General features: G+C 43.5%; 1 protein-coding gene across 3 annotated transcripts in view; it reads right to left on the bottom strand.

Moving 5' to 3' along the window:
* Nucleotides 1-443: 443 nt before the first annotated feature.
* RSH1 (RELA/SPOT homolog 1) overlaps nucleotides 444-23,385 on the bottom strand; it is a 53,338-nt gene continuing 30,396 nt past the window's right edge. Inside the window, exons 4-25 of one of the 3 annotated variants that reach the window (XM_087393155.1) lie at nucleotides 21,588-21,653; nucleotides 19,224-19,316; nucleotides 18,806-18,937; nucleotides 18,620-18,721; nucleotides 17,722-17,799; nucleotides 17,398-17,469; nucleotides 8,843-8,950; nucleotides 8,559-8,656; nucleotides 6,940-7,000; nucleotides 6,762-6,824; nucleotides 6,569-6,625; nucleotides 6,368-6,469; nucleotides 6,140-6,286; nucleotides 5,897-6,028; nucleotides 5,662-5,748; nucleotides 5,491-5,562; nucleotides 2,431-2,517; nucleotides 1,791-2,298; nucleotides 1,551-1,612; nucleotides 1,119-1,187; nucleotides 911-1,036; nucleotides 444-803 (exon numbers count right to left, since the gene is read on the bottom strand). In XM_087393155.1, coding sequence (XP_087249281.1) covers nucleotides 938-1,036; nucleotides 1,119-1,187; nucleotides 1,551-1,612; nucleotides 1,791-2,298; nucleotides 2,431-2,517; nucleotides 5,491-5,562; nucleotides 5,662-5,748; nucleotides 5,897-6,028; nucleotides 6,140-6,286; nucleotides 6,368-6,469; nucleotides 6,569-6,625; nucleotides 6,762-6,824; nucleotides 6,940-7,000; nucleotides 8,559-8,656; nucleotides 8,843-8,950; nucleotides 17,398-17,469; nucleotides 17,722-17,799; nucleotides 18,620-18,721; nucleotides 18,806-18,937; nucleotides 19,224-19,316; nucleotides 21,588-21,653 — 2,295 coding nt within the window. In that variant the 3' untranslated portion in view covers nucleotides 444-803; nucleotides 911-937. Of the gene's footprint in view, nucleotides 1,037-1,118; nucleotides 1,188-1,550; nucleotides 1,613-1,790; nucleotides 2,299-2,430; nucleotides 2,518-5,490; nucleotides 5,563-5,661; nucleotides 5,749-5,896; nucleotides 6,029-6,139; nucleotides 6,287-6,367; nucleotides 6,470-6,568; nucleotides 6,626-6,761; nucleotides 6,825-6,939; nucleotides 7,001-8,558; nucleotides 8,657-8,842; nucleotides 8,951-17,397; nucleotides 17,470-17,721; nucleotides 17,800-18,619; nucleotides 18,722-18,805; nucleotides 18,938-19,223; nucleotides 19,317-21,587; nucleotides 21,654-23,385 lie in introns of all 3 variants that reach the window. The other 2 variants (XM_087393156.1, XM_087393154.1) reach the window with 2 other exon arrangements.

A 23,385-nucleotide genomic window follows, 5' to 3' on the forward strand; every position in this document is an offset into this window, starting at 1 on the left:
ACATTGTTATTTCATAGATTCTCCTCTGCTACCTACACATTTTCAGATAATTTAGTTGTTTAGTTAATTGCTTTCCTGGTCCTCTTCTACCCCACACATCTTTACCTCCTCAGAACCACGCTCCAGTTCCATACATGTACCATCAGACGATAAGCTATGCATCAACTACTACAGAATCCCCAGGGCCTACAAACTGTATCATCATCGATGTCATCCACCGGCTGAACCTTTTTTACAAAATAACTAGACCAGGCCTCAAGCATGCCTTTCTAATTAACAGTGGAGGACAATACTAACAAGATGCTATACTGAAATACCTTCTTCACTGCATGGCAAAATTTCCAACGCATACCTTCCCTATTTATCAGCTTTGCCTACATTAAAAATAAGATGAAATAGTTCGATACAATAATCAAAGGAGCTCAAAACCAATTTGAGCAGCATCGAATCATATATTTTATTTTCACACCATTAAAGAAACTTTCTTACAGCATATGATGATAAGCAGCCTGTTAGAAGGCATGCTAGAAAAATCATATACAAAAAAAATACCTTCTCTTCCATGCACATCAAGAAGAACTTCACTGTACTCTATGTTACACATGGAACGCCAATTTAAGGCTACCAATCTTTTCAGGAAGCATAGACCTTAAACCTTTCTCGTTGCTATCTGACGTGTCGAGCAGACTATCCACTCAGGCTCAACCTGGAGTACATCCACTAAAGGGAAGCTCTACAATGATCCAGATCGCCAGGAATTCATCTGCTACTTTCACTGTGGTGGAAGTTAACCACTACTGGCGCTGAAATATTTTCATTGAGATCACAATACCTCAGCAAGGGTACACAGTGCGTTACACAATGATTGAAAGGTGACAGAGGACAAAATTGCATACAGAAAAGCATACACCTTCTCATTTGGAAATTCAACTTCACTTTATATATATTGTGTTGTAGCTTGCTGTCTTTGCCAACTGCAGCCAGTTGACCAGCTTATAACTCCTTCAATGGAGCCCACACTTGCACAAGCGTTCGTCTAATTGACAACAAAACACACATCAGATAAGGACACCTTCACAAATTCACAACACATTGAGCTGTACAACACAAGTACATACAAGGTTTTCAGTGCTGCTATCAATATGAAATAACATCGTTCCGAGTCCTCTGCTCCGATCAGTTTCAGCCTGAATTAAAAAATGCAAGGCACAATTTGATTGAATTATGAAGTGCATAGAAGACATTACGTTATATAGGTATAATAATGATAATAAGGGTGGTTTTCCACTAAGCCCTAACGCATCCTAAAGTCTCCTAATTCACCACGTTTAGTACATTCTCCACAGTGACTTTTTATTGACCTATACTGTCTTTGCCTAAGACTGTTCTCAGCCATTGTCCTGAAGTGTCTTTGCAAAGTAGTTGTAGAATAGGTATCTTAAAAATAGCACACCTTTAGGCCCGTTATGGCTCTGTGGAAAGCCACCCTAAGTACACATCTTTAGCACATTCCAAAATCCGTCAAAGTACTTCAAAACAAAAGTACTCACCATACATGCGCATATCATGATGCCAGCTGCACCAAGCACTGCTGTCACTTCTGCAAGCATGCCTGAAATGGTACTTTGAATTAATTTCCCCAAAACATCCAAGCAAAATTCAGCTATTTTTGTGGCACCTTTGGTGAATCACAGCTTCAAATGCAGCATTAGTCAATGACTCTTCAAATTAAAAAGACATCATCACTGTAGATGCAGTATGCAAAGATCTAATACCACACAATAACTTACTTTTGCGATCGACACAAAGCACACTAAACCATTGAATAGATTTGTTTTCCAATCCATGCCATAATGCTACTCTCCCAACTTGCCACTTTTCAAGACTTGCAAGGACTTCACTATGCATGGAAAGAAGACTAAGCGTTGCAGGTTTTGCCAGCATGCCACGTGCACCATTGCTTATCAAACTTGGATATCCGGGCAACTTCACTGCTATCTCTTCAGCTTTCTTGCTGTGCTTTCCATTTACTTGTGGGACGATGCTAGAGTTGACTTGGTCTGCTCTCATGAAAATATCCCCAAAACTAACTGATGAAGGTGACCCCAAAGATTTCAGATATTTATTTTTACCCATGTTAGGATAAGAAAAACCTAAGGTGGAACTACTCTCTGACACTAATGCGGTTGTCCAATCACCCTGTAGTTTCTTGTCGTTTTCTTCCAACTCATATACAAAGTTCTTCACACTCTCTGCAGTCATTTCATCTGCAGACAAAGCAGCTTGGTCTCTCAGAAACTGCAAAAAGAGGAAAACAAAAAGTGAGCATGATGTCCAGAACAAGATTTGTCCTAGCATTCTTTCATACCACATTTCATTCTGAAGCAGATCATTCACAAGTAGCACTTTCTGTGAATCAGTGACCTACACCTTTGTGATCTTATGACGGGCACTGCGTGTTCTGGCATACTGCAACCACTGTTTGTGTCGATGAAAAACTGACTTCATGGACAGACCCTGGAATAGACCAGAGTCCAGGAAACATTGGTCAGTAATTAAATAGCTAGAATTAAGAGCTATTAATGCGAGGTACGAGTGGATAAGCATAATGGGGATTTTTTGAACACACAATGTGATGGCTGCAAGTTATTAGTAGAGAACAAGCTCATGCTCAAAATGCAGGGCATGTTGATAGGACTTGCAAGTACAGCATTCATTTAAAAGGCAAAATACAGAGCTTTTGATGATTGAGCTAGCTCATACATTCAAATCTCCTCTATGAAGAAGGTAGCCTTTAAAAGATTGAATTTCCCATTATACAGCAGAATATTGCCAAATCTTTGTTAAATTTGCACTATAGAGACAATGATAGCTCATTACAAATGGTGACACAAAGCTGACAGTGATGAGCTCAAATTTAGGAAAGTACGTCATTCTCCCATAGTTACAGAAAGTTGCTCAAAAGGAGAGCTCATTTCAAATATAATACTTTAAAAATTATCGACGACTTTAAAAAAATACAATGGAATAAATATTATGAATTCATGATGAGCAACGATGACTTTAAACAAATAAGAAAGACATGTAGTAGGACATGGCTTTTGGCAGATTTGCAGGGGCTTTTACACTCACTTTCAGTGAAATTGCAAACATTTTTTATACTTAGCAGCTGATTTTGGCAGATTTTGGGGATTTATGCAGACATCCCGTGCAGAAGCATTGACATTGGCTTGAAATTGCAGCACATTGAGTCACATTTGTAGGTTGCAGCACAATTTGGGGCTTTTCAAATTTGCCCTCTTTTGGCATATTGCCCTCTCAAAATTTGGGGCTTTTGCCACATTTGCTGTTATTTGCAATGACTTTTTCTTGATACAGCCAAATTTGGGTTTGATTTGCATCTGCCCTTTTATTTTCCTGGGCTTTTGCCTCCTGTGCACTCCACTTGGCTCTCGTGCCCCAGAAGTTGCTTTGCAGCAACATTTAGCCACCATTTGTGGGCACATTGTACTCAGATTTACCTTGGACAGATTTGCAGACATTTGCCCTTTGATTTCGGCTGGTCATTTGCAGGACAGCTATTTGCAGGGTGTCCTCTGATTGGACATACATTTCTTTTGCAGGTCATTTTTTGGGACAGATTGTGCATTTTACTTGATGTTTGAGCAACCTACTTGGCTATTACATTTGCAAAGCTTTTGCTGTCATTTTTGGGTTGGCAGTTGCAGATTTGCATTCAGCTTTGGCGCAGCCAACTCATTGCATTGTAGCCTTGAGGCTTTGACATTTGCAGGTCATTTTCTTTTGGGGATTCTCTTTTGTAATGGCTCACCATCAGTGTCTTGGAATGCTTGCCCATGAAGACAAGCTTGATGGTACCAACTACCCCATGTGGTCGTACTTGGTGCGCCAATTTTAGGTATCACACAACTTTTGAGGTATTGTAAATGGATCAGAGACTAGACCTGTCTCTGCACCACAGACACTACTGCCACTACAACCACTTCTAGTTCATCTACCACTACTCTCACAGTGCCTACCGCAGACCCTCCAACACCCAAACAGATTAATTCAGATCATAGAGTTGCATAGGCACATGCAGTGATTGCTATGAATAGCAAGAGGGAGGTCATACCTCACATTCGGTCATGCAAGACAGCCAAGGATGCATGGGATATTTTGGCCAGTCTTTACCAAATTCGCAATGAGGCCCAGGTTGCCTACTTAGCACTTACCCATGGTATGTGCCTTGTAGGATCAGTCAACCTAAGATCAGTCAACCCTTAGGTTGACTTCTTTGGTCAACCCCTATGGTTGAATTAGGGGCCTATATTGGCCACCTCTTAGTACGTACTTTCTCATTATCCATTTGCAAGCACTTCGTTTTGCTTCGGTTTGTTGTTTGCCTTCTTGCATTCCATTCCACTCCATTTCTCCACGCACCCAACACTTCCTTCACTCTCCTTGTTCCTTTTGCATGAGTAGATCATCGTTTCAACTCAATTTTATTCTCTTACTCCCAAAAACTGGAGTTCCAGATGGACCTCACCATTTCTGTTTTACAATTCCTTAGCTATACAACCTTTAGTGAAACATTCTATTGTGGTTCTAGTTTAGTGTCAGAATCCTCTCCAACCCCTAGTCAGGTTCTCGGAATATATGCGTTTATGCCTCATGTTCAAGGGAGACATTTCGATTTCTTTTGCTGGATCTTTAATTCAGGGCTGTTCCTTGTTCTATGCAAGTTCAACACTACCCTTTGATGCCAAGGTTTTGCCAAACAAAGTTGCATTGTTTTGCTGTGTTGTATTAATATCCTTGGAGTTGAAAAGAACGTGAGATTGCCTTTTCTATGAGAAAAATAATGGTCGAAGCTACAGTGATATTTCCTCTTCTAACGAATGGCCTAATGTTCTCCGTCAAATTTGGTACAAATTTAATGTGACTTGAACACTTTGGCATCTCCATCTAACAACACACCCAAGTCTTCAAAGACATAGAACATCTAGAGCTCAAGGTTGTACATTTAATTTGAGGCAATTCAAAGGTGAGCTTCAAAATGCCTCATATCTTCTAAAAGCATAAGCGCCATAATTTTTCTTCTTTCTAAAGAGAAAAAGCAGGAGGCGACATCTGCATGCAGCAACACAACCAGGTCTATCATATTTTCAAGGACACAAAAGACCATTCATCTAGAGCTCAAGGTTGTACATTCAATTTGAGGCTGTCCAAGGTGAGCTTCAAAATGCCTCACATTTTGGCATAAGGGCTATAATTTTACTCTTCTTCCTAAAGAGGAAAGGCAAGAGGCTTAGATTTTCAAATTAGTAGCTGAAGATAAAGCATTGAAAATAAGAAACTGTTTCAGGATGGAGGTGTGATAGTGCACAACAGATGTAGTGATTGCCCCTAGAGAGGGGGGCCAAAATGCTAGGTAATATTCACTTGCAACATTCTCCATGCTATCAATAGATCCTTGAAAGAACTTACATCATAGGTTATAACTTCAACCACTTCAGCGTTTGCCAAAACGTGGGCTGGAGAAACCAGATTTCCATTTACCTGCAGCAAGTTAGAGCAGTGAGTAGCTTCCAAAGAATCGGTATCCTGCTGCCTAAAAATTATGTCGTGAGAAAACTCGTACAAGCGTGAATATCTGACCTTTGCAGCTACCATCTTATTGCCCAACTCTGTATGGATTTGGTATGCATAATCAATGACTGTTGCACCTTTAGGCAGGTTCTTAATCTGCGGGCAAATCAGAAGAAAAGACTTTTGTTGTAATATTTGCCCGATCTGCTGGTGTCATTGGTCATTGAGGTAGCATTCTATTCAGACATGACCAAATTCACTTGCTTCATGTATCTAAGAAAAATAAGCCCTCACATTCATATACCTCTCCCTTTGGTGTGAAGACAAAAACACGGCTTCCAAGAAGATCCCCAGTAACAGTGTCAACAAATTCCCGAGCGGTCATATTGCCCACAAATTCTTCTTGCCATTCCCGGATGGCATTGAGCCAGCTAACCTGGAATGGAAAGAACTGATTATGTCAATGGATCTTAAAGGACGATAATGACTGATACATTTGACTAAGATGCCAAACGGAAGCCATCAAATTATAAATCAGGTAGCCTACCCTGCGTGCAAGGTCAACATTATTCATGAAGTTGCTGGAACCCTTCAGGAAACCAGCCTCACTTGGCAAGACCCTGCAACTACCTCTCCCATTGTAATGTGCTGCAATTCCTCGCTCAGCCAAGATATTCATATCCTCTGTCCGAATCTACCAAATATAAATCCTTTAAGAGGACAGCACATCAAGAGACATGTCCAAAAGCCTATGGATAACAAGGCACAAGAATACCTGAATCTCAAGGCGAAAAGTATTCTCATATAAAAATGGAAGAACTTTGGTATGAAGGCTCTGATATCCATTTGGTTTTGGGGTAGCAATATAGTCTTTCATCTGCAGAAAAGAAGCCCAAACATTTACCCATTCTTTCCCCCTAAAAGACCAGAGTATTCAGAGGAATGCATAAAAGTTTACTTATTGTGGTTTTCATACCGCTTGTGGAACTGGAGACCACATCTGATGAATTAATCCAAGCACATGGTAGCAGACCTGTACACTCCAATTCAGGTAAACACCTTAGAAACATAAATAATCAGACTCCATCCAGATGGATTGACTTTTAAGAACGGAAAGGAGCCTAAGAAGTGCTGGAGATCTACAAGAACAGCTCATGTTTAAAAAATACCTGCCCTGAATTGCCCAAGGGCCTCAACCTTGCTCGTGGCTTTGCCTTGAGAATAATCCGGAGCTGTTAAAACCACAGAAAATGGTTATTATAGTGTACACGATACGAAGTACCCATGCATTAGTGCATCTTCCAAGCCAACTAAAATCTGGCAAAAATAAAGAGGAAATCCAAAAACCTGAGCAACATCTCGAATTTCATTTATGGACCCCTTAGTCTCCAAAAGCTTCTTGTAAATACTGAAAGAAACCAATGCACTCCTTAAAACAAGAACTTAAATAAATCAATACAAGACTGTGTCGTAAGTTTAAAAACAGACAAAATAGTAAGACTGTCTCCGAAGTTGAAAAACAGAAAATATGTCCAAGTTCAACAAGAGTAAGTTCCTTGGAAGCTCTCAATATGTGACAAAACTACATAATCAAGCCACCTTTGTCAGAAATGTCCCAAGAGATCTTATCGCTATAGGAAGCATACAATGTACATATAATGTATAGCCTCACATTTGCAAAAAAGAACAGCAATAATACCATAATTGGTTAATCACATCCTTGTCACCAGCAAAATTTGCATGTACATCAAGACCTCCTCTCTCATAACGTCTGTCTGAACCCTGGGTTACCTACACATCCAAAAATATCTAACCTAACAGCTCTCCTCTTGCCTTTGTTTCTGGACTGTTAGATACCTTGGAAGATGAGAGACCGGAACTGCGGCATGCTCTCACCTGTTATGAAATAAATTTTCCAGCCAAGCATTCCAGTTGGCCAGTTGGCCAGCTGTCAATTGGCCAGTTGGCCAGCTGTCAGTCAGCCTCACAACGCTAGCATGATTGTTTAGTCGGCAACCTTTTTGGTTCTTTGCTAGTAATCACAATGCTCTGATGCAGGACCCATCTCTTGGCTTCTTGTCTGACTCAGGTTCATGCTCCTGCCATCTGCACCATCATACTGCTCCATCTCAGCTGCACTCTGACCTAAGCCTGGGGCTTCTGGATCTCCTGTATACAGGATGCAAGTACAGACACCACCAAACTGTAAACTGCCCCCCACTATTATTGGCTAGCTATATTCGAGTGCTGCTTGGCAAACAATTTCACTCACTTTCAGTCAGCCAATCAAACAGAGTTGGTTAACCTCCCGATTAAGAATGCATGTGGCTTCCTAGTTGGAAGCAAATACGTGGTTGATGCTCAGCCGTGCCCATCCTTTCATGGGCTTCCCTCCCAGTTGTGCCTGGTCCCAGCGTGTTCCCCTGCCCAGGGCTTCTATGGATGCTTAGTTTGCAGCACAGTTGGCTGATGCTCTGATGCAAGGCCTCATGATACCCTGGCTCTTACATTGACCAGATCTTTGGCCAGGCTGTTGACGTGAGGAGGTTGCACATGGTCAGTTGTGTAGTCTCATGTCCTAGAAAAAGGTGAAATAGTTTATGCTAGCAGAAGAGTATAGGAATTGACTGATAAGAGTAAGCAAGGCAACCAAGAAGTCGTAACAGGCAGAAATTGAAAACTGATTTGGGAAATATCAATGTTTACGCCGAAACACCAGGAACATGAATTTTTTCATGGGGGGTAAGTGTAGTCCACACATAGCAATGGAAGCATCGACAACAGACCACTAGGTAAAGATATAAATTGTGCTGTTTAGAAAGACAAGAACAGAAATAAACAAGGTGCATACACATACTCAAATGCCTGCACATGCTATCATCCATGTGTGTAAGATTTTGAATCAATACTTTGACCAGGTAAAACCATATCTTACAGGTACCTGTACTTTTAAAACATAAGAATACCTGTATAATTCCTTGCATAACGCCTGCACTTTTACATCCACAGCCATGAAACTAAGAAATTGATCATCGGCAATTCGTTCCAGCAAAAACCTTCTGGCCTGTGTAATAACAAATCTTGCTGCTTTGAGAAACTGTGTTTACTATCTCAAAAAGAAGAGTATCCAAACCATTTTAATTACAGCTTCTGAGTACTGACACTGTGACTACCTTGATATCCAACTTATATAATCCATTCTCCTTGATAGCAAAGACAGCATAAAACCAGCAAACATGAACCATCTTACCTCCAGAGCTTCTTCTTCATGCTCGTTATAGACCTCGTCAACCCTTTTCTTCAAATGAACATAGTCCTCCGGATGTGCGTACATAAATGACAAATCCTCCAGCTCTGACTACAGCCAAAAAAGGAGATGAACAGTGAATTTCCCCCTGTATCGAAGAATCGTTACTACTAAAGAATATTCCTGGAACGTCTTCAAACACATATACATGTAGGCTAAATAAAAATTTCAGGAAGGTCACTCAAAACCTCCTTGATGATGTTTGTGTGTGCATGCCACCATGAGCCTCATACATGCCAGTAGCCTCAATAGTGTATACACGATAACTTAGATTGTGGACACCATTTGGCAGCCATGAAAATAAGTAATCTCTCTCTCTCTCTCTATCTCTCTCTCTCTCTCTCTCTCTCTCTCTCTCTCTCACACACACAATTCAGGAGGGTCACTCAAAACCTCCTTGATGATGTTTGTGTGTGCATGCCACAACATGCCTCATAAATGCCAATAACCTCACTAGTGTATACACGATAACTTAGATTGTGGACAACATTTAGCAGCCCTGAAAATAAGTACTCCCTCCCTCCCTCTCTCTCTCTCTCTCTCTCTCTCTCTCTCTCTCTCTCTCGTCTTGGGATTGTTCCTACGAAGTAAAAAACTCTCTCTCTCCGTATATAAACCATCCTTCCCCATCAAGTTTTTAAAACCCGCGTGGGTCTTGGTGGTTGAGGCTCTGGTTCGTGTCGTTGTGTGTGTGTGTTCGATCCTTTGTGGTCGACTTCGGATACGCCTAATTGTGCGTCTTGGGATTGTTCCTACGAAGTAAAAAACTCTCTCTCTCTCTCTCTCTCTCTCTCTCTCTCTCTCTCTCTCTCTCGTTTTGAGTCGTAGACAGCCTCAAGGCTAGCACGGGACAGGGCGCTCCAAAGACAGCACGGGGGGGCTGCCTTCTACAAGTCGTCGTCTCGCGGCAGCACACAGGTCGGTGCCACCAGCAGCTCTCTCTCTCTCTCTCTCTCTCTCTCTCTCTCTCTCTCTCTCTCTCTCTCCCTCCCTCTCGCTCAGTCTTAAACTGATGTTATTCAGACCGATTTCAGGGTAGTATTTGGAATGTAGTAGTTATGCTATAATAATTTCGAGCTGAGATGCCATGTGGACTGACTCGACTCTCTGGTCTATCCAGATGTTGTAGGTCATTTTGACATTTTGCACTTTGTCCCATAGGCCCGTGAGGCCTACCGAGGACGTTAATATGACTTTCTTTCTTTCTTTCTCTCTCCCTCTCCCCCTCCGGCCCCCGTTTCGAGTCGCAGACAGCCTCAACCTTAGCGCGGGACAGGGCGCTCCAAAGACAGCGGGACAAGCACGCTCCAACGCCAGCACGGGGCAGCTGCATTCTACAGGTCATCATCGCGAGCAGCACACATGTCGGTGCCACCAGCAGCTCACATCGCCTACACAGCAAATAGGTTTTTCCCTTTCTCTTTTTCTTTTTTGGGGAGGCGGGAATGGGGAAGGGGGGGGGGGGGGGTCGAACTTCGCACACAACGGCAGAAGACCCCAAATTCAAGGGGGCTCCAGTCTGGGCTGAAACATTCGAGAAAGGGTAGAAAGAGGTGGAGGAGATACACATAGTGCATGACGGTGTCGGGCCTCTGAGACAGAGACACAGGGCAAATTCAATATGGCTATATGGAGCTGTAATGGCAATCTCTGGTCCGATCCAAGCGGCTTTTCAAAGACATATACAGATAGAGACATTGTTTTCTACACCGAGACACATAAGAGCCCAGAGAGAGGGTTGCCCACAGTGATAGGTTACACCAAGGAGTCAGAGAACTAAGGAGAGGGATTGAGGTGCGAGGCTCTGGATGAGTGGCTCTCCTCTTCAAACACACGTGAGACATTTGTCTTTGTGGTATGAAAAGAGGAGCATGCACGTCATATGTGGATACGAGTCCAGCTGCCAGATGCCCGACCGGTCTTCATTGTAGTATGCTACTTCCCCCTAGACACGTCATCATATGCTCATGATCTCACTATAGAGGGACACATCTCATTTGAGACGATACATGATGACATCATAGAGCTCTCCAGACAAGGAGACACCCTCCTTCTGGGGGACTTAATGCAAGGACAGGAGATAGACAAGTAGGCCTACTAGACTTTGCATACGAGAGAGATCCCCACATGGTTTTGGAGCTAGATGCAACAGAGCTCCGGATCCTAACACATTCTGTAGATGCCCTGAATAATGTGACAGCATACGGACGATTTTTACTTGAGTTGGGAGCAGTCCATGATCTCATCATCTACAATGGCCTTCAGAGATTGCCATCATCTGGAGGGTTGACTTGTTTCCCACATGGCGTTGGGAAGAGCACAGTGGACTACCTACTGGGCCCTTTAGCTTTTGCTTCGCGGATACATGATCTCACAGTAACCCTCCTCCATTCAGAGCTGTCTGGCCTTCCATATTTCAGTTACCATGCCAGTCACAAAGAGAGTTCCTGCCACGCTTGCTCGTACCCAGATTCACTTTGATCGGGCTCTCAACCCATATACGTGAGTCACTTAGCCACATAGCTTCCTACTTTTCTAGAAGATAATATAGACCTTGCCCACGCCTCGGACGTACTTGCTTTAGTAGTACAGGACACCACCACCAAATCCTTCACTGCGACCCGATCCACGGGCCCAAGATGGAAAGATGCCTCAAAACCCTTGGTTTGACGACGAGTGCAGAGAAGCACGAGCCCACCTCACACGAGAGCAAGCTCTAGGTCAGTTGGGGCTCACCAGATCTTCCGAAGCGGCTAACACGCCACAAGAGACTGGCCTTCCTCACATGAGATTATCATATCATTTCGAGACGGGGACCCGACCACTGGATGGGGACTTCTTTCAGAAGTGAAGCCACCCATTCCCATCACTGATCCGGGAGTGTGGCACACTTATGCATGCTCCTTATATGATGTCCTGATGTAGGCACCACCGGACATGTCCTCTATGCCTAAGCTCACTACCTATCACTTATTTACCACACACAATGTACGGGCTGCGCTCCGCCGGCTACACAATCGGAGGGCTCAGGACCATAAGGGCCTACGGACTGAGCTACGAGCATTCCACACATGGGCAAGAGGTCTTAGCCCCGATTCTTGCACCCTGCATTATGCCATGGCTTCCCACCGGCTTGGAGCACCACTACTATTGTACCGATACACAAGGCAGGAGACCCCACGTGACACTGGGAACTACTGCACCCTCATGATTGGCCACACATTGGCTAAGATTTATGGATAGAGAGGGAGATCAATAGTCATACAGAGGCATGGGGACAACGGGCACTAGGGTAGGCAGGATTCAAGAGGCAGAGCTCTACACTAGATCACATCTTCACTCTGCGACAATCCCACGTTCCCGCATGATTAAGAGACTACAGGAGATGCAGATTCCAAAGACGCTGAACTAAGCCTATATGAGTAAGTAAGAGTGAGAGTTCGTGCCCAAGGTGGTCTACGAGAGCACAATCGGGGTGAAGGAGGGTTGCCATCCTAGCAACGTAATCCCCACCATCTGAATCTCATAGCATGACCTGGAATCTCAGCACGATGAGGGATCCCAGCACGATCAAGGGTCCTCTCGTCCTTCCACACGACTAGCTGTACAGAGGCCTCCCAAGAGGGACAAAATACTCCCGTCAATCGTGATCAACTATAAACCGTTGTCATGCCCCTCCCTTTCATCGACTCTCTTCGGACTTTACATCGATAAGATCATGTCCTTCATCGACCACCTAGGAGGCGAGGGATCATTACTGGTGGCAGACCTCATGATACAGATATTGCTATATGCTGATGACATAGTCCTTATATCATCTTCAACGGAAGGGTTGCAGAGACGTATGGAGGCCCTAGAGGTGTTTTGCAGAGAGAGAGAGAGAGAGAGAGAGAGAGAGAGAGAGAGACATGACAGTCAACCTTGGGAAGACCAAGATTCTGGTCTTCAACACCTTACGGGCAGTGCTCCGCCGACTCAACTTCACTTATCGTGGCGAGCCAATCGAGATAGTACAGTCCTACATGTATTTGAGAGCAGTCCTCCTCTTCACGATAACCCATGCAACCCAAGCACGACTCACACGGGGACGAAGTGCTTTGGCTCGACTAGAGCGACAGTGCTTCCAGGCACACTTCTAGGATCCACCAACGAAGGGTTGGCTTTTCGATACGCTAGTGCGGCCAACTGCCATGCATGCAACACCCTTCTATCTCCCGAAGACAGAGTGGAGGAAATTTGAGGAGATACAAGTGATCATGGGAATCAGGATGATTCAGTATAAACCCTTAGTCCTACATAAGATAGTACAAGCAGAGTTTGCCATGACACCTCTCCAGATTGATGCCATCTTCCAGACAGTGACTTTCATCCACACAGTTTGGGACTTACCTTACTGGAGACTTCCAAGGCTGGCCCTGAAGTCATCCAAACAACTAGCAGAGAGCGGGGCAGACACATGGTATGCACGTATATCCACCTGGCTTGCCAAGCACGGTATCCAAATGGACGGACTTCCTCTCTTTCAGTACGGCATGGACGCGTCTCCTGAGTCTATCCCCCGAATGAGATCAACTGTATCATACGGTTAGATCTCCAGCTCCACGCATCTCGAACTTGGGGAGGGGACTAGAGTTCCCTACCAAAATCCAGTTCTATAGCGTCTTGAAAGTGTCAGAGGAGGGATTCATCATCAAACCCCAGTACCTCAAGGACAGAGGAGTCTCACATACACTGAGGATTGCCATTGGACAGATGCACATTTCGTCCCATCAGCTGAGGATTGAGATAGGGAGAGCTGCAAGTACACCCAGAGAGCAGAGGATTTGCATGCTATGTACGCTGGGGCGATTGAGACAGAGGAGCATTTTCTCTATATTTGCCCAACCTATTATGAGATATGGGGACGCTAACACTGTCTATACCTAGAAAGGAGTGGCTTCGGTCCTTTATCACGATTGATCCATTTCCATGACCAAGTCTGTATTGGGTTTTATCTGATGGAGATGCGCCGGCACAGGGAGACACTCCTGCGTAGGATCAAAGAGCAGCAAGAGGCGGCTAGACCAAAGGACATGGAGCTGACCTGGCACAGCGACATGTCACAGACTTCTATACATATGAGTCAACTCCAAGACACAGTGGAGTAGAGGAGGAGCTAGCTAATGTGAGGGCAACCTAGACCATAGAGAGAGCCGACACGATGCCACTAAGAGAGGGACGCAGAGATCACGCGCGAGACAAAGAGTGACCAGAGCACATTCTATTGAGGTCCGACCTATCACAGCTTTCCTCAGGGGCGACAGGGGTACCGACAGAGACTAGGAGTCACCCTGGACATAGCCCAGAGAGTTCAAAGATCGAGGAGACCGCGCCCCCCGCCATAGCACGAGACGGCTCAACAGACGCAGATATGAGATATTTTCACAGCTCACGAGAGAGCCATCACTGTGCCGGGCTTTGGTTTCTAAGTCCCAGCTCTGAGATCGACTTGATCCAGCTTGTTCTTGACTGGTTATGATTATGATTTTGCTAGCATACATTAGTATACAGCAAGGGCCCTAGTGCACCCTTTGCTTTTTCTAGCCCATTGAGGCTTGTATGAGTCTATTTTTTTCCAGCACTTTGTCCCATAGGCCAGCAAGGTCTCCCACGGACATTAATACGTCTCCCTCCCTCCCTCCCGCCCTCACACTAAGGTTTCAAGCTATGCACGTTAAGCAATGTGTAAGAGGTAGAGACTAAGGACTAATGAGATTCCCCATGTACTATGGGATCCGAGGCTAGTGTCACTACTTGACTAGCGGTTCCTGAACATGAAATAGGAGTGATGATCTACCAGACCAATGATGTGTTGCGCTCTTTGTATTGGGGGTCATAAGAAATAACAGACTCGTGTGGCTAGACAAACGAGGGCCCCGACAACAACAAACAAACGAGGGCCCCGTCCACACGGAATGCAATTGCAAGATGTGAGATGCCAAGCTAGAGGTACTAAATTTGTAGGAGATTGGATACACAACCCACGACCTCTTGCCTCGTCAAGGTATCCTCATTGCAGCGTCATAGCGCCAAACTACCTGATGACTATCCTACTAAGCAAAGCACACAAGAGCAGCATGAAGTCTTCCGCAAGTACACTGTAACCATGAAATGATCCTAAGCCTAACCATCTAAATAGATATCCATAGGAGGGGCATACAACATCATTACTAACTTTTGTAGACCATTTCACCTTGCATTGGCAAAGATTATTGATAAAAAATTCATGATGTTACACTTGCCAAAACAAGAACTACCTATTCACTTCATGATGAGATGGGAAAGAAGACAACTCCATCACAAGCCTATGACCATCTCCATTCTACTTATCGAAAAGTGAAGGATTCTTTACTAAGCAGGACGTGAAGGATTCTCTACTAAGCAGGACATGAAGGATTATATACTAAGCAAGACGTGAAGGATTCTCTACTAAGCAGGACATTCAGGGCCTCTCATGCATGCCCTTGGTGCAGTTAGGGTGGGATGAGGAATGAGGGCAGGAAGACCCAGTTATACAGTGGGGAGGCAGTCTACCACCCCCCTCCTCTCATTTCCCCCTGATTATGCTGGAAAAGAAATCTGCCACTGAGCTGCTCTAGATGGCAGACGTGGCCCAGATCTGGCCCCCTCTGCACCATATGGAGGCTGGCTGTTGGCAGCCCATACTTGCCCCTAAAGCCAGCCAAACTACCCGATGTGGATATGATTTGTTCTTTCTCAGATCACAAGCAATATATTTATTATCTCTTGATAGCAAAGAAATTTTCATGGGTCAGAGTTACACCCTTTGAACAGGGTTTAAAAAACAAAGTTTGCTGGGTTTCAAGACACATCAGAAAGAAGCAGAGAAACCTACAAAAGCTAGGTATGGAGGTGAATACAATGGCAAATGGCTTTTGAGATTAAAATCCTAACCAAGAATTTTGCCAAATTGTGTCTACCATGACGACACCCATTATTAAAATATTAAGACTGCAATAAGAACATTCCTTTTTCTTTTTCTTTTTTGAAAAGAACTCCAGCTCTTCATCTCACAAGCAAGCATGGCCATACTACATAACCTAAAATGCTGGAAATTCTTTCTGATGTCCAATTAAAAATCGTCACTTTTCAGACCACACAGATGCGAGCAAACGTATAAATTATAATAAATCCAGGAACATGCCCAAACTCATCCTCTAAAAACACAACACATAGTGCAGTTTCAATCTCATGATAGTCACTCATAAGGTTGAAAACCATAACCTCCATCACACATAGCACAGACTAGCTACTATCCCCACCGATGTCATCAGCGTCCAATGGTGGGTCTAGACCATAGTATAAACATATGCTCTCGCACATACAGCTCTACACACCCACACATACTTGAGAATCCATTTATACAAAAAGGTGTTCATACAGAGTTTCTATAGACAATCCAGAGGTGAAGAAGGGCAGACCCAGCCATGACAAAGGCTAGCAGTAAAGGAGAAGTCCAGTCAAAAAGTAGTCTACATTCTCTTCATTCAAACTACAATACAATTTCATTTTAGTCTTTCCCAAACAAGCCTCTAAGAAAAAAAAATGATTAGATAATCTAGCTGATAGGCAACACACCACTTAACACAAATGCGAGCAAACATATCTTCTAAAAATTATGAAGTGTGGAGGTAGATGTTCAGACAATATACCTAGATGAATCCAGGAACATTCCCAAACTCATCCTCTAAAAACACAACATAGTGCAGTTTCAATCTCACGATAGTCACTCATAAGATTGAAAACCATAAACTCCATCACGCATAGCAGGGACTAGCTACTATGACATCCCCACTGACGTCATCAGCGACCAACAGTGGGTGTAGACCATAGTACAAAGTCTTCGTACTGAGTTTCTGTCGGCACTCCGGAGATGAAGGGCAAACTCAGCCATGACGAAGGCTAGCACTAAAGGAGAAGGCTAATCAAAAAGTAGTCCAAATCTCTTCATTCAAGCTACAACTGCTTGTGAAGTTTTAGACGATTTCATTTTAGTCTCTCCCAAACGAGCATCTAAATCTAAATCTAGCTGATAGGGCAATGCACCATTTAAGATAGAAAGAATTATCGCAATACTAGCAGGCCGCAACTTGGACGAAAACTTCACAAGGTGAAATTTGCATGTCTGTTAATACGGCAGAAGCATATACCTAGATGAATCCAAGAACATTCCCAAACTCATCCTCTAAAAACACAACATAGTGCAGTTTCAATCTCACGATAGTCACTCATAAGATTGAAAACCATAAGTTTCAATCTCACGATAGTCCAGACAATGCCCATACTATAGCTCTGCATATAGTTATCATGCATAGGGACAAAGAATTTAAGTCCCTTTAGTTCAATCATTAAATGATTCACATGTACGCAATTTTTTCCCAAGACTAGAAGGCCCTAGTATTGCAAAGGCTACAGACAGAAATGAAACAGTGCATTACCTTTATTTTATACATTCCCAACAGCTTTGCCAATGGTGCAAACACTCTAAGGGTCTCCATTGCTATATAGCGCTGCACAATTGATAGCAAAAAAAGGTCACCAAGAAGAAAATACCTTACAACAAGAAATCATTACAACAGTTCAGCAACCATTGTGTTTAGAAGATGCAAACACAATACCAAATCACCAAAAGAAGAAAACATATGTCTCCACATATGCCTTTAGACATGTGGCTTAAAGCTTCTAAGCCATGCCTTGAATCTTCATGTATCCTTCATCCGAATCTTCATGTATCCTCCATCCAATAAGACTTCAGCAGATACCTGTTTGTGAGGGGGCATGTGCATCAATGTCCGCATGTTGTGCAGCCTATCTGCCAGCTTTACGATAATAACGCGTACCTAAACCAGAGACAATTTATGTCACAAAGTATGCTTGGGATCCATACAAAGGGCTCTCTGCTGCAAAATTCAGAAAATATTATATCCAAGCAGTGGTCTGAAAATAGAATTGAGCTGCACAGTGGAAGAAATAGATGTCAAATGTGTGTGGCATGACCAGTGTCACAAAAAACGTTTCTAGGTTCTGACAGGCGAAACACCTAGAAACGTGGTCAAATTAGTGTATTTTATATAAATTATTAATAAAAATAGTGTATTTTTTATATTAAAATTTTTCAAAAAAACATCCACGTTTCGCATGTTTCTTAGAAACGTTTCGGGCAGAAATGTTTCTTCACGTTTCTACTGCCCGAAACGCGTTTTCTGGTTACACCAGGCATGACCGTGCATGCATGTGAGAAAATGCATATGCATTCCTTCCAAGACTAGGGAGAGGGAGAAGGTCCTGGAAGCCAGGGAGGATTCATAATAATACATTGAAGTGGCAGTTTCACTTTATGAGAATCCCATCTCAAAAATTCAAACCACAAACTTTATCATGCATCATGAATGCATAAATGACATGCTTCTTATGAATGCTAGAAACTAGTGCATGCCATGTACATGACAATATGTACTACCTCTGTGGCACCCTGCCAAAGTAACAACTTCAGCATCCAAACATCATTTGCAAATCTACCATCGACTAATCCATGAGATGCCAGGACTAGGGCGTGAGGCCCTGAAAATCTTACTGGGGCCACAACCATTTTGCAGACACACATAGTAGAAACTATAATCGCAATGTGATGGCATTTGTCAGGAAAACAACTCAACATACCTCCTCAGTCATTGCAAGGAACATTTGCCTGAGGTCATCTGCTTTGACATCATGCGACACCACCTCTGAGCTTGCACACTGCAGTTTCCCCAGCTTTGAGACCTACAAACAATATACCATTTACAGATTCAATCTTTAACCATATAATAGTCAGGCAATACCCTTCCAATTGAAGATCGATTTTACCTTGGTTTCCCCTTCTACAATACGGCGCACAGCAGGACCAAACTGCTCCTCTATCCTCTCAAAAGTAACCACATCTGTATCCTCAACTGTATCATGTAATAAGCCCGCTGCCAATGTTTCCCAGTCTAGTTCCTGCAATCACGTGAACAGATGATGTCTTCTTCTGGAAGGAGTTCCCTCCATTACTCTAGCTAGCATCCAGAGTCACTGGAAATTGATTATCCTCACTGGAAATTGATTATCCTTTCTGTCTGAAGGCGCAAGCCAAAGTTCTCATTTTTTTCTAAATAGAAACCCAACATAGAGTGTGACCACATACACTGAATGCTTCAAGTATAATAAATTGAAATATCATATTTAAAGACACAAAAAGTCCACACCAACTATAAATGTAAATCTTCCAAAGTGCAAGACGTACAAGCTCCCCTAGAATACGTGCAACTTCTACAGGATGTATGATGAAAGGTTCACCACTTTTCCGCTTTTGACCTTCATGGGCTTCAAAAGCTAGCTGCAAAATCAGGAAAAAATAAACAACAAAAGGTGAGGAAAGATAGACATTGCTCTGAGCACACAGCAAAGCTTAAAAGAAAAGAAACAGAGCTCCAATGCATAATGAAAATTTAACACGAGTACAGAAACATAAATTAAGTTGCTCCAGTACAGCTGAGTCCCTTGATTAGTAAAGACTCTAACATCCCTAGAGAAAGACTGAAGGGTATTGATTAGTATGACGTTAGTGGTTTTAGCACAAGCTCCAATCATGAGGCATTGACCTTAGCATCCGGTGAATCCCCAAGGACACACAGCGAGATACCTAGGTTATCAGGTGGGTCTGGATATTTCAATAAAGCAACCGATTACCCCAATGTTAGAGAGCAAGCTCCCATATTGTAGCTTGGCCAAGCTCTCCTGATAGAGACAGCGTGGGTGGTGAAAGAGGCCTTTTTGGCAACAGCTTGGTTAATCCCCTCATGTTGTGCTTTCACAAGGGATGCATGAGGCAGCTGAGGTGCTTGGAACACAATTCTCTATGGGCAGGCTCTAAGAGCACACGGAATATTCGGGCCAAGGTCGTCTCGATGATAATGATTCTCCCGAGGCAGAGCTACAAGCTTCTCCAGGCTCCAAGCCTTGGAAGATCCTGCTACGACAGTGGCTTCTAAGGGACACACCCGCACAAGTGGACATTGGCAACAATCACACCAATGGATCTGTTAATGAACCCCTACAGAAGGTATCCCACAGCGAAAGCCTGATAGAACGTCCCAGGAATGCACACGGAAGTGTCTAACTATGGAATCTTTACTTATGTGTACTTAAACAACCATGTGCGTATGTGCAGACTAGTAGATAGACAGTGCTCCAGAGATATAAAACCAACAAAATATATTTCCGTCCACAACCGGACACAATACAAAAGAGGTCCAGAGTCCCACCAAACCGTGGTCCTCTATCCATACCACTACCTCCGTGGCACTTCTAGATCCCTGAGCAAGTGTGCTGCTCCCTGAGATTTGTAGACTTGGCACTTGTGCCGACAAACACACCTCCAAGCTATCCTTCCATACAGCTACTTGTGAGGTATAGTATGCCTAGAAGACTTGCCCTCCTTGCTACCCTGATGTGCAGCCAATGGTGAGGCCCAAGCTTCTCCTGTATTCTGTTCCCTATACTGCTGTCCTGATGAGAGCCAAGGGTCTAATTGATACGTACAAATCTCTTAACGCCTAATATTTCACACCAATCACGGGCATAGGCACACAGATTATCCTCCCAGCCAACCTCGATGGTAGCAAGCTCTCAAGATGATTACGTTACGTGAAAGCTCCTGCTTGCCAAATCCCAACGAGCCCCAATTCCCTAGATGGATCTAGTATGCCACATGTCTTCATTCTAAGGTACCTCCTAAATGCATCATTTACCCCTCTCTTGGGATAACATTGAATCATTTGCCCCTTGGCACATTCAATGCATTTAGACCCTTGGGACAGCAGTTCAGCACATGATTGGCACACATAATTGTTTCCATCCATAATTGTGTGACAGCCCCTTTACTTTAACCATGCACCTGGCCATCTCCACATTCAGCCACACCATTTTGCTTAGAGTGTAATGCACAGTGCATTGATGCGAGATGGGGGGGGGAGGGGGGTATGCAACCCAATCCTGCCTCAGCTTTCACACACGTGCCCACAACATTGAGCACATGTTTGTGCGTAACAGACCAGCCGATTGCCAACATTGCTACCATTGACCAGGTCGTTCAAAAAGGCAACATTGACCAAAAATTCAATTCCTTGTCGGGAGGTGTGTAGGGTATGCAACCCAATCCTAGCTTTCACACGTGTGCCCACAACATTGAGCACATGTTTGTGTGTAACAGACCAGCCGACTGCCAACATGCTACCGTCAACCTGGTTGTTCAAAAAGGCTACGAAAAGTCAATTCGTTGTCTTTTGTGCAAATCAACACATTGACTTTTGGATTAAAAGGTCAACTCTGCATTTTTTTAGCCTGCAGCATGCTTTGTCTTCTGCTGATTTCTGTCATTCAACCACACCTCATAGTTACTTCATTGTCTTCTTGAAAAAGAAAGAAAGATGATCAACAATTGCTTGGAGTAAAAAAGCAACATTGCTAAATTCAGTGTTGCAGTCTTTAACAAGGTTTGAACAAAAGCCATAAAGTATGTACGCAAGGTCCTGTTGGGGTAAATTTCCAAGCATCACTCAACCGGATTCTGATCTTTAGTAAATAAGAATTTCAGACATAACAATACCTTTAGGGCATCCTGGACTCTTTCAAGTTGTTCAGCAGACAAATAAGAAATGGTTGGTTTCAAATCCTGCATGCAACATCCAGAAATAAGCAGCTGTTATAATCCATTTTCTGACCTGAGATAAAACAATTCCAACGATGTCAAGGATCAAATAAACGTTATTTACTCATAGAATAGCCAGCAAAACCATTGTAGAACACTTGATAAAAACCAGGCAAAATTTTGCACCAGAGTAACACCCCCACTCAGTTTCATATAGGAAGGAATAGTGTGATGCAAAGAATCCCGCGACTTGAAAAATAGCTAGTAGTTAAGTGCTCTACAATCTGAACTAGACTGTTAAACCATACTATTGCATATCTGTGTCCCACATGCCACCTCAGGTATGGTATTCTTTAATTTCAGAAAGCACCAAGGAAATATGCTCTCTAGTCTCTAATATACAGGAGGTTGCATGGCAGCTTTATATTTATCTCGCAGTCATTTCCCATATGCTACTCCAAGCTCCTGTTTGTATAAACTAAATAATAGTGATCAGCTTTAGCAAGCTCCATGGCTCACACTCGAAACCCAACTATGGGTGGTGGAGCACACGATACTTCACTTGGCTCTAGACGTGATCAAGCAGTGACACGACCTCGCTGGATCTAACCCTATCGTCACCCAGGTGTACAACACCAAAATTCTATGCAGGCAACTCGCCACCCAACCATGATGCTCACGGGTCTTGAACCCGTAGAATCCGAGCATCCCCCCCCGAGCACAAGTTAACCTCGTGGGAATTGCCAGCCCTGCAAGCCATACCTCACCCTTGGCGTTCCATACCGTCTGGTGAAAGCTTGCACTAGTAAATCCATGCTCTGCACCTCCCTGGCTGGGTGTGTGCAACTATGGCCCTGGCCCTGCCTATATAGCCTCAAGGAAGAGTGTCCACCAAGCAAAGCCAAGAAAAGCACGCACACGCCAAGAAAGTAGAAAAACAATCTTGCTGACCCATGTTCCCATGGATAGCACTCGAGCCCATATCTGCCTGCCTGTCCCTAGTGTGCACATGACAAGCAGGTTGGGCCAAAATCCTACATAGAAGTCCAAGGCGTCATGCTTGGATACATGACACATATCAGCTGGGTGCAGTAATGGGCCTCCTAGAGCTACACAACTATGGTGCCGGCATCCCCTTCAATAGGAGGAGCAATTACAATGGCCGGCACATTATACATAACCACCAGAAACTTTTCGAAAATAAAAACAAAAAACGTTTCAAATGTTTCCCCCAAAAAAAAAAGGAGAAGCTTTGAAACACATGTTTGTACTTTGTGGTGCCAAAAACATGTAAATATGTCCCACATATATATGGTATGTTCAAGTGATGCTAAAAATGCAGAATATCCAACAATACATCCCAAGACAATGGCATACAATGCATAAAAGTATGAAGCATATATTCTAATTCAAAATTTATGTTTCCTACTATAGACTTCATACATACATGCATACGTACATACATATGTGTGTGTGTGTGTGTGTGTGTGTGTGTGTGTGTGGTATGCCAGTTGCTGCAGATGTGGGTAACTGGTTGACAAGAACATTGGGTGGCTGTTTTGTTCGTAAGGTACATTATGCAGCAAAAGGATTTTTTGAAATCATAATGGTGGATGAGCAACATAAACAAATGCTGCCGGAGCACTCTCCACTCTTTTATGGACAGCATATGGTGCATGTCCTACCATGGTCGCCTACCCAGGATTATCAAGCTTTAGGCAAGTTGGTGTGTCCACCCAAGCCAAATGGAAATTCC

The sequence above is a fragment of the Dipteris shenzhenensis genome, chromosome 22 (assembly GCF_047967505.1).
Source record: "Dipteris shenzhenensis isolate YYH24624 ecotype China chromosome 22, Dip_SZ_1.0, whole genome shotgun sequence".
Lineage (NCBI taxonomy): Eukaryota > Viridiplantae > Streptophyta > Polypodiopsida > Gleicheniales > Dipteridaceae > Dipteris > Dipteris shenzhenensis.